General features: G+C 41.3%; 2 protein-coding genes across 2 annotated transcripts in view; one reads left to right on the top strand and one right to left on the bottom strand.

Moving 5' to 3' along the window:
* The first annotated feature begins 3,985 nt into the window (after positions 1-3,985).
* Iws1 (interacts with SUPT6H, CTD assembly factor 1) overlaps positions 3,986-22,080 on the top strand; it is a 31,919-nt gene continuing 13,824 nt past the window's right edge. The window contains 7 exon segments of the mRNA XM_032886264.1: positions 3,986-4,273; positions 6,281-6,376; positions 6,379-6,395; positions 15,775-16,675; positions 19,979-20,174; positions 20,673-20,730; positions 21,160-21,257. Coding sequence (XP_032742155.1) covers positions 4,240-4,273; positions 6,281-6,376; positions 6,379-6,395; positions 15,775-16,675; positions 19,979-20,174; positions 20,673-20,730; positions 21,160-21,257 — 1,400 coding nt within the window. The 5' untranslated portion in view covers positions 3,986-4,239.
* LOC116885021 (ubiquitin-60S ribosomal protein L40-like) lies at positions 17,535-18,013 on the bottom strand. Its single transcript, XM_032886263.1, has one exon. The coding sequence runs from the start codon at positions 17,976-17,978 to the stop codon at positions 17,592-17,594; it is 387 nt and encodes a 128-aa protein (XP_032742154.1). The 5' UTR covers positions 17,979-18,013; the 3' UTR covers positions 17,535-17,591.

Raw genomic sequence — 22,080 nt, 5'->3', positions numbered from 1 at the left:
CTGTCTACTCTCACTAAGAACTGGCACACGCTTTTAATCCCAGCTCTTGGGAGGCAGAGGCAGGCAGATCTCCAAGAATTCAAAGCCAGCATGGTCTACAGAGCAAGTTCAAGGACAGCCAGAACAACACAAAGAAGAGGAGAGGGAGAGGAGAGAGGAGGAGGAGGAGGAGGAGGAGGGAGGAGGAGGAGGAGGAGGAGGAGGAGGAGGAGGGGAGGAGGAGGAGGAGGAGGAGGAGGAAGAGGAGGAGGATCAGGAAGAAAGGAGGAGGGAGGAGAAGAGGAGGAAGAGGAAGAGGAGGAAAGGAAAGAGCAGGGAGAAGAGGAGGAGGAAGAGGAGGAAGAGGAGGAAGAGGAGGAGGAGAAGGAGGAGGAGGAGGAAGAGAGAAAGAGGAGGAAGAGGGAGAAGGGAGAAAGGAGAAAGGAGGGGAGGAGGAGGGAGGAGGAAGGAGGAAGGAGGAAGAGGAAGGAAGAAGGAGGAAGGAGGAAGAGGAGGAAGAGGAGAAAAAAGAAATAGTAGAAGAGGAAGAGAAGAAAGAGAGGAAGAGGAGGAAAAGAGGAAGAGGAGAAAGAGGAGGAAAAGAAGAGGAAGAAGAGAAAAAGAAAAAGAGGAAGAAGAGGAGGAGGAGGGGGAGGGGAGGAGAGGACGACCTGCATTCAGGAAGGTCAGCTCAGTGAGTATCTTTGAGATAGTGCTTTAAGGCCTCTGCAACTAGACAACCTAATTGTCCTGGTCTCTGAATCCTGTCCTGCCCCCTCTATAGAAACAAGCAACATTGTAGCTATGTGCAGTAGCAGTAGGCTTGCAGGGACAGCTGTTGGGGTCTGGGAGTTGCTACACAAACCACGCACACATCAATTTCAGTTAAGCAAGAATAGTTTATTAAATGTACACCGTAATACTGGATGTCCAGGACTACAAAAGAACTGGGAAGCCTAATTGCAGTACTAGTCTGCTCTCAGAGTTGACTTTTTAAAAAAATTATTTATTATATATAAGTACACTATAACTGTCTTCAGATACACCAGAAGAGGGCATCAGATCTTATTACAGATGTTGTGAGCCACCATGTAATTGCTGGGATTTGAACTCAGGACCTCCGGAAGAGCAGTCAGTGCTCTTAACCACTTAGCCATCTCTCCAGCCCCAGAGTAGACTTTTTATATGAAAAACCAGGTTCAAAAGTTTGAAAGCAAACAGCAAAGTGGTACAACATTTTTGGCTAACGACAGAAAGTATTATCAGCCAAACTTTAAGCTGATTGGTCCTGAGTGAGGTAAGGAGTGGTGGGCAGGGGAATTTCAGAACATTGAGATAACAGGGTACAAATGATTCAATTTCTGGTGGTTTGAATATGCTTGGCCCAGAGTGTGGCCCTATTTGGAGGTATGGCCTTGTTGGAGGATATGTTTCATTGTGGGCATGGACTTTAAGACTCACTTCCGAGCTGCTTGGAGGCCAGTCTTCTCCTTCAGATGAAGTGGTAGAACTCTCAGCTCCTCCTGTACCATGCCTTCCTGGATGCTGCAATGTTCCACCTTGATGATAATGGACTGAACTTCTGAACCTGTAAGCCAGCCGCAATCAAATGTTGTCCTTATAAGAGTTGCCTTGGTCATGGTGTCTGTTCATAGCAGTAAAACCCTAACTAAGACACAATCATAACTTTTTGGCTTATTAGTAGCATTCTTCAGTGTCAGTTAAAGTAATAACCATAAACTTAATTTCACCTTGTGAGTAACACGGAGTCTGAGTATAAAATAGCTACATTTTTGTTAAAGAGAACAAGCTTCAGTATTGGTGTTAGTGAAGACCTGCCCCAGTCCATTCTGTAGGACTGATATTGTGCCATTTTTGTTTCCTTGGGAGCCTGGCTGGAGGTCCTTACCTCCATGGATTACATCAAATTCAGTAGTCAGAATCCTCTGGACATTCAGAACACAGAAAAAAAAGGCAAGAAATACTATGAATGATTGAGTAAAAGGTCTTATAAACTCTGGAAAGCGAACGTTTGGCCTCAGAGGGCTAGCTAATGGCAAGGACCTCCTTCTGAAGGTCACCCTCTGCTGGGATAAAAACTCTAGACATTTCTGTCCCCATCCAAAGTTTGGATCCATATGAAATCTCGACCTCTCTCTGATGATAAAATTCCTCCTCAGAAAAACCAAGCCAGCCAAACCCCAAGCTACCCTTGGATTCCAATGTTCCCCTCCTTAAAATGCTTGTCCTTATGAACAGTCACCACAAAATGCTCTCTGAATTTCAGCTGACCTAGGAAAAGACTGTCGGATCTGCCTGAGGACAAGATGAGCTACATATTTGGGCACTGGCTTAACTAAAATCCCTTTAACTGAGGATTCCACAACCAAGCCCTGCCTCTGGGCCTGGCCTGTACAAATAGTGGGTACAGCCAACTGTGTGGACCCCACCTCGACTGCGCCAGGTGAGTTTCCAACTCGGTAGTTCCTAATGGCACCTATTTCACGTACCCCAATAGTGCCTCCTCTTGGCAACCTATCAGCTATCCCATGTACCAAGTTGTATATTTAGTTTCAGGTCTTATAATCATCTGTAGGGCGAAAATAAACCATCAGTCTACCCCTGTCTGTACTAAAAGGGATGATATATTAATACCAGTCCTGTTGGGAATAGTGGGGCCATTCGGAAGGGCACTGGACTCCATTAAGTACAACATAGCCAACAGATCAAGGTTGAGCTGACACTGGTACAGGATAGCATTGAAAAACTCCAGACCTAGGTGAACTCTCTGGCAGCCATGATATTATTACAAGATAGATGGGGATTAAATCTCATTGTGGCAGAGAAGGGAGGAATCTGGGCTGTGTTGGGGGAGGAATGTTGTTTCTATATGAATTTATCAGCAGACAGCTTAGGAAAAAATAGAACAGAATCTCGAGCCAGATACTCCCCATCAGACTGGACAGGCTTCTGGAGCTCTTGGGGAACATGAATAACCCTTGTTATTGAGCCCTTATCATGATAGCTCTAATCTTCAATCCTGGTATTTTGAAATTCCCCTCTAATCTGTTGCAACAAAGAGTATAAGCCATTACTGCCTCAAACTATCACTCAACTCTTCTGACTGAGGACTAGAAACCGGTTACTCAGAGTATGTGGTTTCTTACTCCTTCATCAAGGTTTTATCAGGGACTGTTTTGTTTAAGACAGGGTTTCTCTGTGTAGCTCTGAATGTCCTGAAACGCTCTTTGTGGACCAGGATGTCATCCACCTGCCTCTGCATTGCCACCGATGCCAGCCTTCTCGAATGGGAACTAAGCTTTCAACTTAATAAGTAGCATTTTTTTTTTTTAAAAGTGGTTTTGCCAAACCAAATTTCTCTATGTAGCCCTGGCTGCCATAGAATTTACTCTGTAGACCAGGCTGGCCTCAGAGATCAGAGATCCCCTGTTTCCTGAGTGTTGGGATTAAGGGCCTAATCCACCACCACCTGGCTATCAGATGCTCTTAAAACAAAGATCTGTACTTGTTGACCACATGGCTTTTCCGTTACAATTTACTTAGTTTGTAAAGAAAGAAAGATCATGGTATGTTTTATAAGGACCAGTCATCTTGTTTTTAACTTTCTTGGCGAAGGGAATCCAACCTTCGAACTACAAGTCCCAGAGAACAACACGCTACTTTCTAAACTGTGGGCGGGAATTAGAACTAGTTATTTGACCGAATGTTAAAATATAATTTTACCGGGTTTTCATTTTTCACAAGAACTAAAATGTTTCTCAAAACAAGCCCGAACTGAGGGCCAAGTGAGTAACATTACTCCTTCTGGAGACAGACCAAATCCAACCGAGATCGGTATTTAACTAAAGTCCAACTTCCCGCGTCCAGTCAACTCTCCCGGCAGCCTCTTCCCGACGGTGCCGTGGCGTCATATTACCATAGCATATTCTGATTGGCCGACAGAAGGGTAACGGCGCCTGCGCACTGCATTTCTCTGAGGGCGGTGGGCAGGCGCCATTTTGGCCCCAGAGGTGCTTCTGGGAAGTTGAGCGCGGTTCTTCACTTTGCCGGTCGGTGAGGTACGGCCCTGTTTAGTAGCTGGGGTTTCCCGGTCGAAGCGTCGGCGCCCGCCGCTGCCGACTTCTCCAGAGTCGCGGGTGAGGCAGAAGCGCTCTGCTGCGGAGAGAGGTCACTCCGCCAGGAAGGACGTGACGGGGGCGGCGCGTGGCGCGGACACTCCCCGCCGAGAGCCCGCCTGCCATGGACTCGGAGTACTACAGCGGTGACCAGTCAGGTGGGTCGGGACGGGGAGGACCGCGCTGCGGCTCGGCCTCGCGCTTCAGCAGGAGAGGTCTTTGCCGGGGCCCAGCACCGGAAAGCCCGCTGTCAGTATCCATGCCCTGTTGGGAAGTCCCCTCCTGCCTCCTCAGGTGTACGGGCGAGGAGGGGCGGGACTGGAGCCTGGGGAGGGAACTCTTAAGGGAATCTCTTCCGGTCCAAGAAGGGTTTTTTTTTTTGCTCAAGTTGTCTCTTCAGTCGGCCAGGGAAGAGATACGTCTTTCAAAGGGAATTGTCAGGAGTTGAGGTTTTCTAGTTCCATGGGGGACAGGAATCGTCTCTAGACTCTTATTTACCAGTTAGGGCTAGTTTAATCTGTAAGCCTGGCTTCCCGGGAAGAAAGGGCGGGGTCTTTTAAGTTTACACACGCATTTTTAAAGCAAGGAATGAGTCCCTGGTACTTGGAGTGACTTTCGTGTCTTCTGTACTAAATCGGCACACTAGACGAAGAGGTGAACAAGGCAAGGGCCTGCTGGGTTAAAAGAGCTGTGTGCCGATTTCTTTTGGACTTTATCAAAAGTACTGAACTAGATAGTTTAGCATTAAGCTGTTTGCTGTTTTGCCTAAATACCAAAATATTTTTTCAGTTCATTGGCATTTTAAAATTAATTCTGTTTGAATGGTCTATAGGCTATGTTACAAGAAAAATAACGAGGTAGCAAGAAGATAGCAGTTCCCTAACACACACACACACACACACACACACACACACACACACACACGTGTGCTCCTTTTAGCTGTTTGGGTTGTTGTTGGTTGGTTTGATTTGTTTTTTTTTTGTTTTTTTTTGAGACAGAGCCTTACTCTGTAGCACTGGCTGGCCTCAACCTCACTTTGTAGACCAGACTGGCCTGGCATCCACAGATGAGACATTCATCAACCTGCCTCCACCTCATTGCTAGGATTAAAGGTGCATGTTTAGGCTGCTTTTCTGATTTTAATTTTTTGGTGTGCGTGTCTGTATTCTTAACTTAGGCTGTCTAGTTATGCATTTTTTAAAATTTTTTTCCATTCAGTGTTTTCCTATTACTCCAGAATTTAACTCAGCTGCCCTCATCTCTCCAGTCATTCAACGGTTTGAATACAATTGTTAAGACTTTCCAAAACTATTTTTTTTGTTACTTTATAAACTTTACTTTGTTTTTGTTTTGAGACAGGTTTTCTCTGTGTAACAGCCCTGGCTGTCATGGAATTCACTCTGTAGTCCAGGCCGGCCTCAAACTCACAGAGATCCTCCTGCCTCTTCCTTAGTGCTGGGATTAAAGACATGCCCCACCATGCCCAGGTATCAACTTTACTCTTGAAGTGAATTGAAGATCTCATTAGTATAAAAGTAATTCCACTTTTATATTACTTTTTTGGCTTTCTTGTACTTTACTGTTTCATTTAACTTTTGCTTCTTAAACTACTAATCAGGTCTTATGCCTTCTAATATCCCTAAGTACCTCTTAGGGATAATTTTATTTGGTATTTTTAAGGCATTGGATAAGGTTAGATGACAATACTATTCATCCTATCAGATTATAGTTTATATACATCAATCAATTCTCACTATTTCTGGACTGAAGTTCCTGTGCTCTTCATTCATAAACAAGCACTTCCTGTATACCATGTAACAGGCAACAGTCTGGGCTCCAAAGATTCAGTTATGAATCGAAAACTCCAGAGTAAACAAAATAACTTAAGTCACATAGTGCATTAGAAGATGGTAAATACCTTAGAAAGATAGATAATAAAACAATAGAAAGTATAATTTAGATAATTTCTAACTTGGCATCTAGTTAATTTGTTCTGGGCTTCCCACATCACATGGTAGTAGTTGTTAGTATTTAGACGGGTATCTTATTGTCTAGAACTTTTGCCCGTCTTAGCTGTAGATGTTCATTTTAACTGTCATCATAAACATTATTGCAGACGTCATCCACCTTATACCTAAGTGGGGTTTTGTTTTGTTTTTAAGCAGATGATGGTGGTGCAACCCCAGTACAGGACGAGCGGGATTCAGGGTCAGATGGTGAGGATGATGTAAACGAGCAGCACTCCGGATCCGACACTGGAAGTGTGACCGCCATTCAGAGGTACAGTGTCTTGGGAGGCTTTTCCATATATTTCTAATGCCCCGAAAGGGTAAAGAGTAGTAGATTTAAAAAAAAAAAAAAAAAAGCATAGGGATAGTCTGGTCAGCTGATGCTAACAGAGAAAAAAGTTCTCTTGGGTTAAATTTCAATACTAGGCAGTTTCAGCTATGCCTGTTTATTCAGTGTATGATGTATTAGCAGGCTCCACCATCCCTGAATAATATTTGGCAAGAACAGTAAGCAGTCAGAAAGAAATACCACTTGAAATAGTCCAGGGGGTGTCATTTATTAAGGTTTATGTCAGGAATTAGATTGGTTTGATGTGTAGCAAGGTCTAGGTTTATAACTCACATGTACTGCTTTGCTGTGTTTGTTTTGGTTTCTTATTGTGTGGCTTGGGATTAAACCCAACGCTTTGTATCTACTAGGAAAGTAGACACTCTACCACTGAGCTACCTTTTATTTCTTATTAGATTTATTCAAAGGTCAGGACTGAGCATGCCACAGTGTGGAGGTCAAAGGAGAACTTGGAGAAATTAGTTCTCCTTCCACCAAGTGGGTCTGAGGATCAGATTTAGGTTATCAGCTTTAGTGGCAAATGCCTTTAGCAATGGAGCCATCTTCCCTTATTTTTATCTTTAAGGCAGAGTCTTGAAAGATTGCCCGGACTAGAGCCTTGAACCCTATGTAACCCAAGCTCATCTTGAACTTTTCACCGTTCTGCTCTAGCAGACTCCTATGTAGCTGGCATTATAGGCATGCATAACCATCCTGTGGCAAATGTAGCTCTAAAGCTGCTTTAGTTTAATGACCAAATGGTAAAATGTGTATATATTCTAATGTTTAACATTTGTCCTAAATATTTTTGAAGCTACTTAATATACCTTCCTAGTCATATAACCTTTCAGTTTTGATAAAACTAATTTTCCAGGAAGTCAGCATATGTCTTTGATAGATAAACACTGAAACAAATAGAGATGAATGGATTTTTCTAAGAATTTTACGACTGACATTTTTATTATCTAAGCATAGAAGATTGTCCGATTTTAAGTAGTAGATACGTCTTAGAAGTTATACTGGGCTGGAGAGGTGGCTCAATGGTTAAGAGCACTTGCTGCTCTTCCAGAGGTCCTGAGTTCAATTCCCAGCAATCACATGGTGAGGCATAACCATCTACAGTGAGATCTGATGCCCTCTCCTGGCATGCAGGTGTACATGCAGATAGAGCACTCATACACAAAGTAAATAAATAAATCTTTAAAAAAAGAAAAGACTCTGTTTTTACAGTCACATTATTTTTTTAGTCTTTACATTCACATCTTTCATATATACATTGAACTTATTTACTGATGACTTGCTGTGTGTAATGCTTTTTTTAAAGTGCTTTGGACATACTGTAACTAAGAATCAAAATTCCATTGTTGGGTTTATTTTCCAGTAGAAGGAGAAAGGCATTACACTACATATAATTTTTAAAATATATATTATATTTAATATACTTAATCCAATAATATATTATTTAATATTGCTATATATTATAACCATGTTTTTATTATACATAAGAGTATATTTAAAATATATATTATAAATATATATTTATATTTTATATGTATAAATATATATTTAGTGTGTTTAAAATATATATAAATGTATAGTGCATTTATATATGATATATAATATATTTTAAATTGTGTAGTCTATTAGAAAGTAACAAATAAAACAGAAATAGAGCAGTGTCGGGTACAAAGATGGAAGCTAGTCTCCCATGTTGAGTAGGTCCATGTAGACCTTATTGCAACAGGGACATTTAAAGGGGATGGTTGGGGAACGATGCCAAATAGCCATTTAGGCATGTGTCTGTAGGGGAAGAACATTCCTGCCAGTGACCTCAAGTGGTGGTGTGTTTGAAGTCCTCAAGGGACACCAAGGAACAAGTGTGGGGGTTGTAATCTATAAGGGGCATGGGAGGTCAGCAAATTGCAGGTCTAGAATGGCTTATTGTTTAGGTGTTTTGATGTCAGTCAGTGTTAGAGTCTCTTAAATAAGTTAAATTCTATTCTTAATTAATGACAGGTAAGAATTATTAATAGCGTAGAGACTGAGATGATGACTCAGTGGGTAAAGGTACCTACTGCTCTTCCAGAGGACCCAAGTTCAGTGTACAGTACTCATGTCAGGAATATCTCTAGCTTCAAGCAGTCTAGCACTCCTTTCTGACCTATTTAGACATGCGCGCATGCCCATAAATAAAAATAATAAAAGTAAGATTTCTTTATATTTTATTTTATATGAATGTTTTGCCTCCATGTATGTGTGTCCATATGTACATGTGTATGACTGGTACCTTCAGAGGCCAGAAAGGATTATCAGGTTCCCTAGAAGTGGAGTTATAGACTGTTCTGAGTGGCCAAGTGGGTGCTAGGGATTGAACCTAATCCTCTTGGAAGAGCAGCTGGTGCTCTTAACCTCTGAACCATCTTTGTTCCCTAAAACAGAATTATTAATAGTGTAAAGGTTTTTTCATCTTTTTTCTTGTGTGTGTGTTGAGTGTTTTGCCTGCATGTGTATCTGTGTACTGAGTGTGTGCTTGGTACCTGCAGACTCTGAAAGAGGATGTCAGATGTCCTGGGAATGGAGTTTCAGACACATGTGACCCACCATGTGGGTGCTGGGAATTGAACCCAGGTCCTCTGAAAGAACAACCAGTACCTGTGTCAGCTTAGAATCTGTAAAGGTGGCCATCTCATAGCCTCATACTTAGTGGTGAACATTGACAATTGATTGTCTGTAGCTAATAGATGCCCTGATAAGTGAATGTTCATGGGAAAAACTTGGAAATGAAGTCATTTTAAAGAAGGAAATTAAGATTGACGTGTTGTCTTAGAAATGACCTGTAGAGATTATTTCTCCTACACATTAGTCCCCCCTCCTGCATGTAAGCTGTATATGTCTTTTAAGTTACTTAAGACATTATGTATATTTTGTGTTTGTATATTATTTTTATCTCTTTGCTTAAAATAACATATTAAATAATTCTCCATGTCATTAAGAATCTCACTAAGTGTAATTTAATGATTTCATAATATAAATATAACAGTATAGTCACCCCTGTGTCCATGAAAATGTATTTCAGGACTCTGCCTCATCCCTGCCATCTGAAACCCAAATCAAGGATGCTCACTCACATTGCTTATTACAAATGACACAAGAGATGAAGGGTATGGCTAGTGACAGAGTGTGCTCTTTGCATATACAAAGCCTTGGGTGGTTCCTACATTTAAAATGGTAAACCGGGTAAAGTGTCTCAGGCCTGAAATCTAGCACTCTGGAAACAGGACTGCTGCGAGTTTGAAGACTAGCCTAGGCTACTAAGTGAGTTCCCTATCTAAAAAAAATTTTTAAACGTATAGTTCTTGTGTAATAAGACACATTGTTCTCTATATTTTCAGTCATTGCTAGATTGCTTACCATAACTAGTATACTTAGAATGTTAATTTCAGGGGATAATGACAAATAAAGTTCTGGGCCTAACTACATAGTATACACATCCATAAGATACTGCTAGTTTTCAGTCTGTACTCTGGTTTGTTAAGTGCCTATTTGGTGGTCTCCTATTATTATTGGTTTGTAGACTCTCAGGGTTCCCTTTTTCCTTTACTACACTAGGATATCGAACTTCCTTGCTGCCCCTTGACTGTACTTGTTTTGAATAATGCATTGAGACTTATGCTGCTTTATAAAATAATCCCATCAAATCCTGGCTCCTTGGAATGAGAAGTTTCTAAGAATAGTGTTAACTATTCTAAGCCAAGCCTAGAATGACTTCTCCTAGCTATTTTCATTATTTGTGCTTCCCTGTATGTATGCCTGGGCACCAGGTTCATTCCTGGTGTCTGCAGAGCCAGAAGAATGCATCAGATCTCTTGGAACTGGAGTTAGAAACTGTTGTAAACTACTGTGTATATGCTGGGAATCAAACCCTGGTCCTTCAGTAAAGTCTAGCCCCTCTTCCTATTTGTCTTAGTCCCTGGTGCTGTCCAGTGTTTAGAATCCAGTGTAGCCTGTGTTTAGAATCTCTTCCCACGTGCTTTCTGCCACAATTTCCTTAAATCTGGTTATATATGAAGTCCATTTTTTTGGGAAGTGATCAAGAATGATTTAGCTTAAGCCTGTTTTTTTCCAGTGCTTCAGAAGCTGAGCTCTCAGCTAGAGTAGGAATGAAGTAGCATCTCATTACCATATTCTTAACACGCGGGGGGGGGGGGAAGAGTGACAGTGTCCAGTGCACAGCCTTTGATTAAGGACGGCACAGGAGATGCCATGCCTAGTCTGGAATGCATTCGCCCAGGATTTAGTCCATACTGGTCATGTTAAGGCAGGGCACCTTGCTTCCTGCAAAAAGAAAACTGTCTCAGGGGATCTGGGTAGTAGGGTCTGGGTTTATGATTGGATGGTCTAGAATAGGATCTCTACCTTAGAATCATAATCTGTGATACTGGAAGGAAGTAATCTTGGTTCAGATATTACAGACTCTGCCTCTTGCTCAATTTAGAAGTTTTTCATTTTCTCTTCCCTGGAGACCTTTTCCAGGGGCCTTAAATTTGATTTCATACTGCTTTCACTGGAGAGGAGGTCAACAAAGTTTGGTACCTTTTAGAAGTCCTTGTTTGATATTATTTTTATTTTTCTTCTGGCTGCCAGGACCTTTCCAAATTAAAACTGGTTTCTGCAAACATTTGACAGAAAATAAAGTGTTTAGTGTCATTAATGTTCATGTGCCTCCTTGTTCAATGTCAGACCCAAGACCTTTCCTTTCCTTTTGCGTTTGAGAGTTGAGTGCATGTTAGAAGCAGCAGAAATCAACCAGTCAATGGGATCTACTTAGTGGTGATCAGATTGCTCTGACCACAGAATGGAGTGGCTACAAGTCTCTGTGAAGATAGCCTCAGTTTCCTTGCCCACCCTAAGATTTAGTTTTTGCCTGTTTGAGAGGAGTCTGGAGATTCCTTGCCCATTCTGGAGTGTGAAGGAGGACCATTAGTTACTGCTGTTTGTTTGTTTTTTTTTTTTTTTTTTTTTTAGTTCTTTTTTTTTGAACTGGGGATGAACCCAGGGCCTTAGCGCTTCTATAGACCTACCAGTAAATCCACAACCCCGTTACTGCTGTTTTGTTAATGTTTTTATAGACCCAGTTGCTGATATCTAGTAAGAGGAAACCCTGCCCAGAATAGAGACTAGAGTTACTACTGTGCAGAGAGAAAGTTATGAAATATCACATCATGTCTGCCTGTTACTCTTGGGAAATGAAATGTAACAAAATCTCAAAAACATAAGTCTCAAAATATGGCTAGCCTGGAACTTGCTCTGTGGATCAAGCTATGTTCAGCTTTTATGAAACCAGAAGAAAGCATCAGATATCCTCAAATTGGAGTTAGTTATGAACCACCTTGTGGGTCCTGGGAACTAAACGCAAGTCCTTTGGAAGAGCAATAAGTAAGAGCTGTTATCCAGAGTCCTCTTTCTGACCCCCTTTGTGTGGAATTTTATATAAGTACTGTCTCATGATGTAAAAAAAATAAGTGGCTAGAGAGATGGCTCAGTGATTTAGAGCACTTGTTGCTCTTCGAGAGGACACAGGTTCAATTCCTACGACTTATACGGTGGCTCACAACCACCTGTAACTCCAAGTTCAGGAGGTCTGATGCCTTCGAGCTCTGCAGGCACCAGGCACACATGCAGTACACTTACATACACACATACATAAAATTTTCTCTGCAGGCAAAACAATCATGCATATAAAGTACATACAAATATTTTTTTAATTGGAAAAAGTTCTCTGATCTTAAGGTGTATGACAGAGATGATAGAGTCTCATTTTTGATGAGGAAGAAATAGAAGGAGCTGTGGGGATATTAAAGAGTACTGACTCGCTGCTGTCATAGGATATGTTTGTGCTGTGTCTTGAAAGAGTTTATGATTACTAATCATAATTAGTAAGGTTTTGTTATTAGCAGCTTTTCATGCATTTAATGTTTAGAGCAACTCTTTAAAGTATAATTACTATCTAGGCTTTAATCCCAGCTCTTGGGAGGCAGAAGCAGGTGGATCTTTGTGAGTTTGAGGCCAGCCTGGTCTACACAGTGAGTTTCAGGGCAGCCAGAGCTACACAGAAAGAAACCCTGTCTGGAAAAACAAATGGATGGTTGGATGGGCAGACGGAAGGAAGGAAGAAAAAAGTACAATTACTATCTCTGATTATAACATAGTGGAGAAAGAGGCTTCGAGGCATTAAGTGAATTTCCCTAGGTCACAGGATAAAGTGGTAGGGCTGTGGTTTTGATCCCAGGCTGGACTGTGGCTCAAGTCTCCATTCTTAACTTTCACATTACATTGCACAAAATGTATTCTTTCTAGAATGGAAGATGGAGAAGGAAGGCTTCATGTGAGGAGGATTTTTGCTAAGCTTTATGACTGCTGAGTTTTATGCAAAGGAGATAGTGATAAAAAATAAAGGGCACAGTATGTGTGAAGGGCATGGAGGCAGCCGTGACATGAAGGATGTGTCAGGATGGAAGTGTAAGTTAGGGGAGGCAGGTGAGGCTGTCCTAATCATCGAGCCTGCAGATTGGGTAGAATCAGTTTTCAAGTCATCAGTGTTGCTTTTATAGATTGACATTGTAAGGTATCTTTCGACAGAGGGGGATATTCTAAATGTAGCTTTGTTTTTTTGTTTTTTTTTTATGATAAAAAATGAAGTTTTTGGGCTGGAGAGATGGCTTAGCAGTTAAGAGCACGACTGCTCTTCCAGAGGTCCTGAGTTCATTTCCCAGAAACCACATGGTGGCTCACAACCATCTGTAATGGGATCCAATCCCCTTCGTGTCTGAAAAAAGCTACAGTGTACTTATATAAATAAAATAAATAAACCTTCAAAAATTAAAAAAAATAAATGAAGTTTTAAGGCATTGCAATCCTCTGGGAGCTTACATTGGGTTGGTAGCTTTGTGCTATCTTATGATTTTTCATAAAGACGCTCCTCTTCTTTCCCCTCTTCTCCCCTCATATTACAAACCATTGCTTTACAGCAGTTTGTTTTCACTTTAAGAATGTCAGTTGAGGCTAGGAGACAGCTCAGCAGATAAAGGCTAAGGTGTACAACCAAAAGGTCAGTTATTTCCGTTACATGCTATGGACCTAGCCTGTAAGAGCATGAGTGCTATTTGAATGCTGAAATGAACAAGATCATTTTGATATATAACCAATAGTTATTACTGCACTATGAATTATTGCAAAGGAAGCTTGGGACATAGACCCTCAAAGTGCTCAGTTTTTTTCTGACTATTCTTTTTTTTTTTTTTTTTTTTTTTTTTTTTTTTTGTTTGAGCTGGGGACCCCAACCCAGGGCCTTCGCGCTAGGCAAGCGCTCTATCACTGAGCTAAATCCCCAACCCTTTTTCTGACTATTCTAAGTGAGAATTTTTTGCCTTAAGAAGATGACATTTGGGCTAGGGATGTAGCTCAGTAGATAGAGTGCTTGCTTGGACCATTATAAGACCCTGAGTACAATACCTCGTACCATATAAGCTAGATATAGTTGTACATGCCTATAATCCCAGCTCTCAGGAAGAAGAAGCAGGAAGAACCAGAAGTTCAAAGTTATCTAGCCCCTGCTATGTAGGAAGCCTGAGGCCAATCTGAGATACTTGAGACCCTGTTTGAATAAAAACACTTTTTTTTTTAAAAGAAATTTTGTGTCAATTTGTAATGTTTTTTTTATACTCACGTGTGATTTTTTTTTTAAATTTCAGTTTGATTGCTAAAAAGTTTTATTTTGATAACTTTTAAACCTTGTAGCTATGTAGTTCTGTTTCTAATATAGTTTTCTCAAATCCTGCAATGTCTGCCTCCTGTTTAAGTCTATTGACTAGTTCTTCCTCTTTTTTCTTTTTGGTTTTTGTTTGTTTTGGGACAGGGTCTCACTATGTAGCTCTGGTTGTCCTGGGACTCCACTATTTAGACCAGGCTAGCCTTGTACATCCAGAGATCTGACTGCTTCTGTTTCCCAGGTTCTGAGAGTAAAGATGTGTGCCTACATGCTCGGAACTAGCTCGCTCTTGACTGAAGGGATTGCTCTGTTTCTTCCCTTCATGCCTATCATGGATGAGTGTCTGGATATTTTTAAAGCTAATTTAAAAATGATAGGACAGGTGGTGGTGCGCACCTTTAATCCCAGCACTTGAGAACCAGAAAGGCAGGAGGATCTCTGAGATGGAGGCCAGCCTGGTCTGCACAGTGAGTTCCAAACAGCCTGGGCTACATACAGAAACCCTGTCTTGAAACACCTCCCAAAAGGTAAAGCTGAGTGGTAGAGCTTACTTAGTATGTGTGAAGTCCTCAGTTCAGTTTCCAATACTAAAAAGAAGGAGAAGGAGAAGAGAGGGGAGAGGGGAGAAGAGAGAAGAAGTCTAAGAAGTAAAAATGATAGGAGTCAGGTGTTTGTGTAGCACACTCCTTAGATCCCAGCACTCAGGAGGCAGAGACAGACAGAGCTCTCTGTTTAAGGCGAGCCTGGTCTACAGAGGGAGTTCCAGGATAACTAGGACTACACAGAGAAATCCTATCTAAATACCCCTGCCCCCACAAAATACACGTATAGATGTGTGTACACACACGTTTTCAAATATCTGTATACCTTCATGTGGTGAATCAAATTATGTATTGTCTTGTGTTTCCCTAACTTTTGTTTTAGACAAATACTTCCTTAAGGCCAGGACCTGGCAAACATCACAACTCTGAGCATAGCATTTATTAAATAAGTGTTAGTGACAAGGAATCAAATTGAGTGCTCAAGAAAAAAATGCCTTTGGGAATCTTAAAAAAGCTTCGATTTTCCAAAGTTTCCTAAATTTGTTGTATTTCAGTGAGTATGTGTAGCAGTTATCATTTGTTTGAAATGCTGTGCTGTTACAGTGGTAGTAAAAATTTTTAAGGGCAAATCCAAACTATTTTTATCCAAGTTTTATGCTAGACTTCTTGAGAAATGTCTTATAAAGATCCTACTTCTGAAGAATTGGCTCTAGTGATTTCTTTGGGTAACTAGAATTATGTAAGGAATTAAGGCTCCATTTGAAAAAACTGAGACCCCCCTACATCTGGGAGTATGTTATACAGGCTTGATTATACTTCTCTTTGGGGGCTAAACCATGATAGTTCATTTCACAGACTGGCCTTAATTTAAAGTGATACCTCTATATAGGTATAGGATTAAAAACCTTCTTTGAGTATCCACAAATTCCTACGTTTTAAAAAAAAATTGCTGAAAAATCTTAAAGTTTCACTGCCTTTTTTGGTATTGCTAATTTTTTTCTAACTTTTTCAGAATGAAACTAGTGATAGAGAAGATGGCTTGACCAAGATACATAATGGAACAGACTCTGAGAATGATGAGCCCTCCAATGTTCATGCCAGTGACTCTGAAAGTGAGGAGCTTCACAGGCCAAAAGACAGTGACTCTGAATCCGAGGAACATGCAGAGTCTCCTGCCAGTGATTCTGAAAATGAAGCTGTCCACCAGCAGGGGAGTGACTCTGAAAAGGAAGAGCTTCTTAATGGGCATGCAAGTGACTCTGAAAAGGAAGAGGGTAGAAAGCATGCAGCCAGTGACTCTGAAACCGAGGACACTCTGCAGCCTCAGGGCAGCGAGTCTGACAGCGAAGATCCCCCAAGGCCACAGGCCAGTGATTCAGAAAGCGAGGAGCCTCCCAAACCTCGGATCAGTGATTCAGAAAGCGAGGAACTCCCCAAACCTCGGATCAGTGACTCAGAAAGTGAGGATCCTCCAAGGCCCCAGGTCAGTGACTCGGAAAGCGAGGAGCTCCCCAAACCTCGAGTCAGTGACTCAGAAAGTGAGGATCCCCCAAGGCCACAGGCTAGTGACTCGGAAAGCGAGGAGCTCCCCAAACCCCGAGTCAGCGACTCGGAAAGTGAGGACCCTCAGAAAGGACCTGCTAGTGATTCTGAAGCTGAGGATGCCTCCAGACATAAAGAAAAGCCAGAGTCAGAGGACAGTGATGGGGAGAATAAGAGGGAAGACTCTGAAGTGCAGAATGAGTCAGACGGCCATGCAGACAGAAAAGGACTCCACAGCTCTGACAGCGAGGAGGAAGAACCCAAGAGGCAAAAGATTGACAGTGATGACGACGAAGAAAAGGAGGGGGATGAGAAAGTAGCAAAGCGGAAGGCTGCCGTGCTTTCTGATAGTGAGGACGAAGACAAAGCATGTAAGATCCTGTTGTCACTTACTGTCTCTAGTTAAAACTAAAATATCGGGTCCTCTTCTGCTATGTTTTATTAGCATATATTAATTGTAATGTTAATTTCTTCATGGCCTTTTCTCATAAGTACATAATATATTGTAATCATACTTATCTCATTATTCTGTCTTGTCAACTCCACTCTTTTTTTTTTTTTGGTTCTTTTTTTTTTCCAGCTGGGGACCAAGCCCAGGGCCTTAGCAACTCCCACTCTTATATTTTCTCATTTTTATGGATTTTTTGTAACCAAATGAGTTTTAGGTTTACCTTATAGAAATCATGTACCTTTCCAGTGGGTCCACTACTGAAGAAAATATTTCTCCTTTCCCTGCCAACCATGAACTGAGCTGAGTATAAATCGTTAGGGAAGATGGGGATTCACATGACCTTAAGTTGATGGTTCCAGTCTTGGGCAGGTATCCATAGATGTTGTGACACAGATGCAACAGCCATGTCATGATTGGAAGTTTCTAGTCCTCACCACCTCCCCACACCTCTGACTCTGAGGCTCTCCCTGTTCTTTCTACTTTATTTATTTCCTGAGACTTAGAGAGAGTGAGATAGATGTCTCATTTATGGTTGAGCATTCAATAGTCACTTATTCTTAGCCCTTTTACTGGCTTTAAATCTTTATGGTTAATACTAGATGTTAGATCTGTATTGTTTTCCAGCATGATATTCTAATTGCCTTATTTTTATTTGTTTATTTTTTTTGGAAGCTAAGGGTCAAACAAGGGCCTAGTGTTTAGTAGTAGGCAGGTGCTGAATCACTGAGTTAAATCCCCACACCTAGCATGATATTCTTTTTTTTTTTTTTACTGTTCCAGTCGATGGAAGGGGACTTTATTTGGTCCCGGGGTCACAGGCCAGGTATGGCCCAGCTCTATTTGACCTTCTTCTTGGGGCGCAGGTTGTTGGTGTGGCCGCACTTCTTCTTGCGGCAGTTGACTGCACGGGGGTGCAGGCGTGCGTAGCACTTGCGGCAGATCATCTTGTCACAGTTGTACTTCTGGGCAAGCTGACGAAGGGACGGCTCGAAGATGCCACCGCGAAGACGCAGCACCAGGTGCAAGGTGGACTCTTTCTGGATGTTGTAGTCGGACAGGGTGCAGCCATCCTCCAGCTGTTTGCCAGCAAAGATCAGTCTCTGCTGGTCAGGGGGGATGCCTTCCTTGTCTTGGATCTTGGCCTTGACATTCTCGATGGTGTCACTGGGCTCGACCTCAAGAGTGATGGTCTTACCCATCCGGGTCTTCACGAAGATCTGCATATTGGTGTCTGCCGCTCGGCCGCCTCGTTGAAGAGAAAGAGCGATATTCTTAAATATAATGAAAACACTCACTTTCCTTGACTAGCATTGGCTAAATTTCCTTTGAGTTATTCTAACTTCACTTTATTAACTTCTATGTGCTTGAAATGATGGTTTAATTGCCAGTATAAAAGACTTCATTTTACTTTCCTAGAAAAGCCAGTATTTTAAAGAAATATGTTCCCATGAAAACTCCTGTCTGCACTTATAGTAGGCTGGGATTCTCTGCAACTGCTAATTTGAATTTCACTCGGACAGGAACTGAGCTTCAGAAGTCCTTCTCTTTGTTAAATGTTAAAACATTGTTGAGGGGGGTTGGGGATTTAGCTCAGCGGTAGAGTGCTTGCCTAGCGAGCGCAAGGCCCTGGGTTCGGTCCTCAGCTCCAGAAAAAAAAAAAACATTGTTGAGGATCCACATACGAGAAGGCTTAGAGGGTTCTATTTAGAGACCATAGCTCTACAGAGTGTTAGTCTTTACTGCCTCAGACTCCATCTTCACAGGGAATACTTCTTAATACCTTTTTATGTAACTTGATTTTTTTTTTTTTTTTTAGAAAAAACTTTAGATCATATTTCATTTACTGAGGTTTTGTTTCTAGCAATTCCTCCCCTCTTTTCTTTTTTCTTTGGGTTCTTTTTTTCAGAGCTGGGGACCGAACCCAGGGCCTTGCGCTTCCTAGGCAAGCGCTCTACCACTGAGCTAAATCCCCAACCCCAATTCCTCCCCTCTTATTCCTCACGTAAAATCTCAGTTTTCTTGCTGGTTTGTTTCTTCTGTGTTGCTGACTTTTCCATTCAGGATTCTCGTCTGTTGTGTAGCCCCTTCCCCTGTGTGTTGCTCACTAGCTCTCTGGGGTGTGGATCAGATTCATCTGCTCTTAGCCTTTCAGGTCATTGTTCATTTTACCAGGAAAGTTTTGAAACTTCTGTCCTACATTTTAGCTGCTTCAGTTCTTTTATACCTCTTGGTTTGGATGTCTTTTCTTAATCTGGGGATGGGAGTCATTTTCCTGAGCAGTCTACTCTTGAAGGCTCGGCCCCATGTAGTAAGCGAGAAGGAGACAAACTGCTGTAGGAGCAGCAGCATCACACAAGATCTAGAAAGATGCTTAGAATTAGCCACCGCACCAGTGCACCAGTAGGCAGGCAGCATTACCGTAGAGAGTGCTGGGAGTCAGAAATTACCTAAGGCAAGGATGGAAATAATCAGAGAGGTAAAGGGAGGCGGGGAAGGCAGGAGAAGAGAAGCAAGGTATAATAGATGACAGCTGAAGATGTTTTAGAGGGGAAGACAAGAGCAGGACATTAGGAGAAAAATTTAAAAGGAAAACAATCACTTAAGTAGTAAAAGAGTTCAAGAACAAAATTAGTTAAATGTAAAAATTGGTTTTTTTTTAAAGACAGTAAGGTAAAGCCAGACTAATGGGGCAAGGAAGACAGAGACACAAACAGAAAAATACAAAACTAAGGGAAAGAAAGATATTGTCTAAGAATGGGAATAAACTGCATGAACAAACTGGATGACTATATAAAGGAGAGTAACCAAAATTAAAAGTTCAATCCAGAGTTGGGAGGGCAGTGGTAGTGCACGTCTTTAATTCCAGCTCTCAGAAGGCAGAGGCAGACAGATCTCAAGGCCAGCGTGAACTACAAAACAAGTTCCACGATAGCCAAGGCTGTTAGAGAAACCCTGTCTCAAAAAACCAGTTTCAATACAGTGGTTTTTTGTTTTGTTTGTTTTGTTTTAATGCGCTTAAGTGTGTAGGGGGGAAAATTACATAAAAAAGAAAAAAGTTGCAATATGGGACTAGTTTTTTTTTTTTAAACGGTTCCTTGAAAAATTAGAGATTGCTAAACCAGAGATGGTCAGTTGAATTTTCTTATGTGTGTTCCGAGGTTTTTTAGGTATTTTTTTGTGTATCAGGAGCCTCTAACTGGCCACGAATGATTGTATTTTCCAGCAGCAGCAAAGAAGAGTCGAGTTGTCTCTGATGCTGATGATTCTGATAGTGATGTTGTATCAGACAAATCAGGCAAAAGAGAGAAGACGGTAGCATCTGATAGTGAAGAAGAAGTCGGGAAAGAAGAGTCTTCTGTAAAGAAGAGTGAAGAGAAGGATCTGTTTGGGAGTGATAGTGAATCAGGCAATGAAGAAGAGTAAGTGAGAACATGGGGGTTTTCAAGGAATCCATTTACATGAAGTTTAAGAACTGGTAAAACGGGGTTGGGGATTTAGCTTAGTGGTAGAGCGCTTGCCTAGGACAGCTCCGAAAAAAAGAACCAAAAAAAAAAAGAACTGGTAAAACAAATGGTGCTAGGGTCAGTAATCATGTTACCTCTGGGTTTTGGTTGTAGAAGGTCGATTTAAAAGGGCTGTCAAGGGCTGGGGATGTGACTCAGTCAGAGTATTTGAAACAAAACCAAAACACCTTTGAGTTCAGCACTGCCCGAATGAGAAAAGACTGTGAGAAAACCTCTGTGGAAATAGGCTTCGTGAGTAGAGCACTGGTTATCTGAGTGTACATTTGTTACAGCCATTGAACTATTGGCTTAGGTCTGCACATTTTACTGTCCATAAATCATACCTTGTTTGTAAAAATGATACATAAGCAAATGTAAGAAAGCAGATGGATCTTACTATATTTGCTTTTCTAGAAATCTTATTGCAGATATATTTGGAGAATCTGGTGATGAAGAGGAAGAGGAATTTACAGTAAGTATAAGATGGGGCTATTCGTTCTACGTACGCATGGTTTTGTTTCTGTGCAGCAGTTCTATAATACTTACAGTGAGAAAGTACAAAGCCTTACAAAGAATAGAAGTATTTTAGGTTGTAGAATTTGGAAAGTGCAGTACAGCAGCCCTACCTGCTGTGGATAGTATGCTGGCATATATATACTAAAGGGGACACTAGAGCATGAAAGTGCTCATTCAGGTGTGGACTTTTCTGGAACAAAACAAAAACAAAAACAAAAAAATTCCCCGGATAAGGGGTAAGGAGGGAGGTTTTGTTATGTCCTTTTTGATACCTATTCAGTATTTTTTGTCTTGTGAGTATATTATTTAGCATGAAATTTTGGGAGTTGTTTGCAAAAGGAAATCTGCAAAATGGTTATGATAGGCTAACTCACTGTGCCTTTAGGGATTTAACCAAGAAGATTTGGAGGAAGAGAAAAATGAAACACAGCTAAAAGAAGCAGAAGATTCTGATTCCGACGATAACATAAAGAGAGGAAAGCAGTAAGTGGTTTGTTAGGAGAAAAGTGAAGGAGAGACCATTGAGGTTTCCTGTTTCTCATCTGGGTTTCCAGATTTGGAAGAGTATGTCTCTTTGTCTTCTTTCTTTCATTTTTCTCTTCTTCCCCTTTACCTCTTCTATATAGTATTAGTGAATTGTTTGCTATTATTTGCTCTGTGCTTAGATGTCCTAAATTTATACCATTATATGACACTCCTAATTTATTTTTTACAAGATAAACTACTAAAAAATAACCTAATATGAAAAGAAGTTGAGGGGTGGGAAGCTCAAGTCCACACTAAAATGTTACTTAATCATACTTTGCTTACTTTTGTTAAGATAGTTGCGAACCGTGTCCACAAAAAGACGATGCCATGAGGGGTGGGAGCATGACTGAACACTGCCCACGGTTGTGAAGAGTTTAGCAAGTGGAGTTCCTCTTTAGTGGTGTGCAAGAATCAAGCAGCACTGTTCGGGTGCTGCCTTCAGAGTGTTGGGTTTATTAGCATGACGAGGGGCAGAGTGAGGTAGCACCCTCTTGGGTCTGAGTGAGGATAGCTGTAAAGTCACAGTGATTGGCTGAGCTCTTCAGTACTAAAAGCAGCAGTTAAGTTTTTTCTGTCATTGTTAATAAGACAAAAACGTTCAAATAATTGAACATTTCCTATTCCTAAAAGGGCAGTGCACCTAAATTGACTGCTCTAGACTGAGGACTTGAGAGGTTCCTTCTCAAGCTAATCGGTGACAGGTGTGAATGTGGCATATGAAAAACTTAGGCCTGGTGTGATTAATGTTTACAGTGGGTAGAATAAGAGTTGACATAAA

The sequence above is a fragment of the Rattus rattus genome, chromosome 15 (assembly GCF_011064425.1).
Source record: "Rattus rattus isolate New Zealand chromosome 15, Rrattus_CSIRO_v1, whole genome shotgun sequence".
NCBI classification, from domain to species: Eukaryota; Metazoa; Chordata; class Mammalia; order Rodentia; family Muridae; genus Rattus; species Rattus rattus.
Note: the sequence above shows the minus strand (reverse complement) of the source record. Positions and strands in the feature narration are given on the sequence as shown.

Coding starts and splice junctions, on each gene's coding strand:
- LOC116885021 (XM_032886263.1), bottom strand. CDS start 17,978: ATGCAGATCTTCGTGAAGACCCGGATGGGTAAGACCATCACTCTTGAG.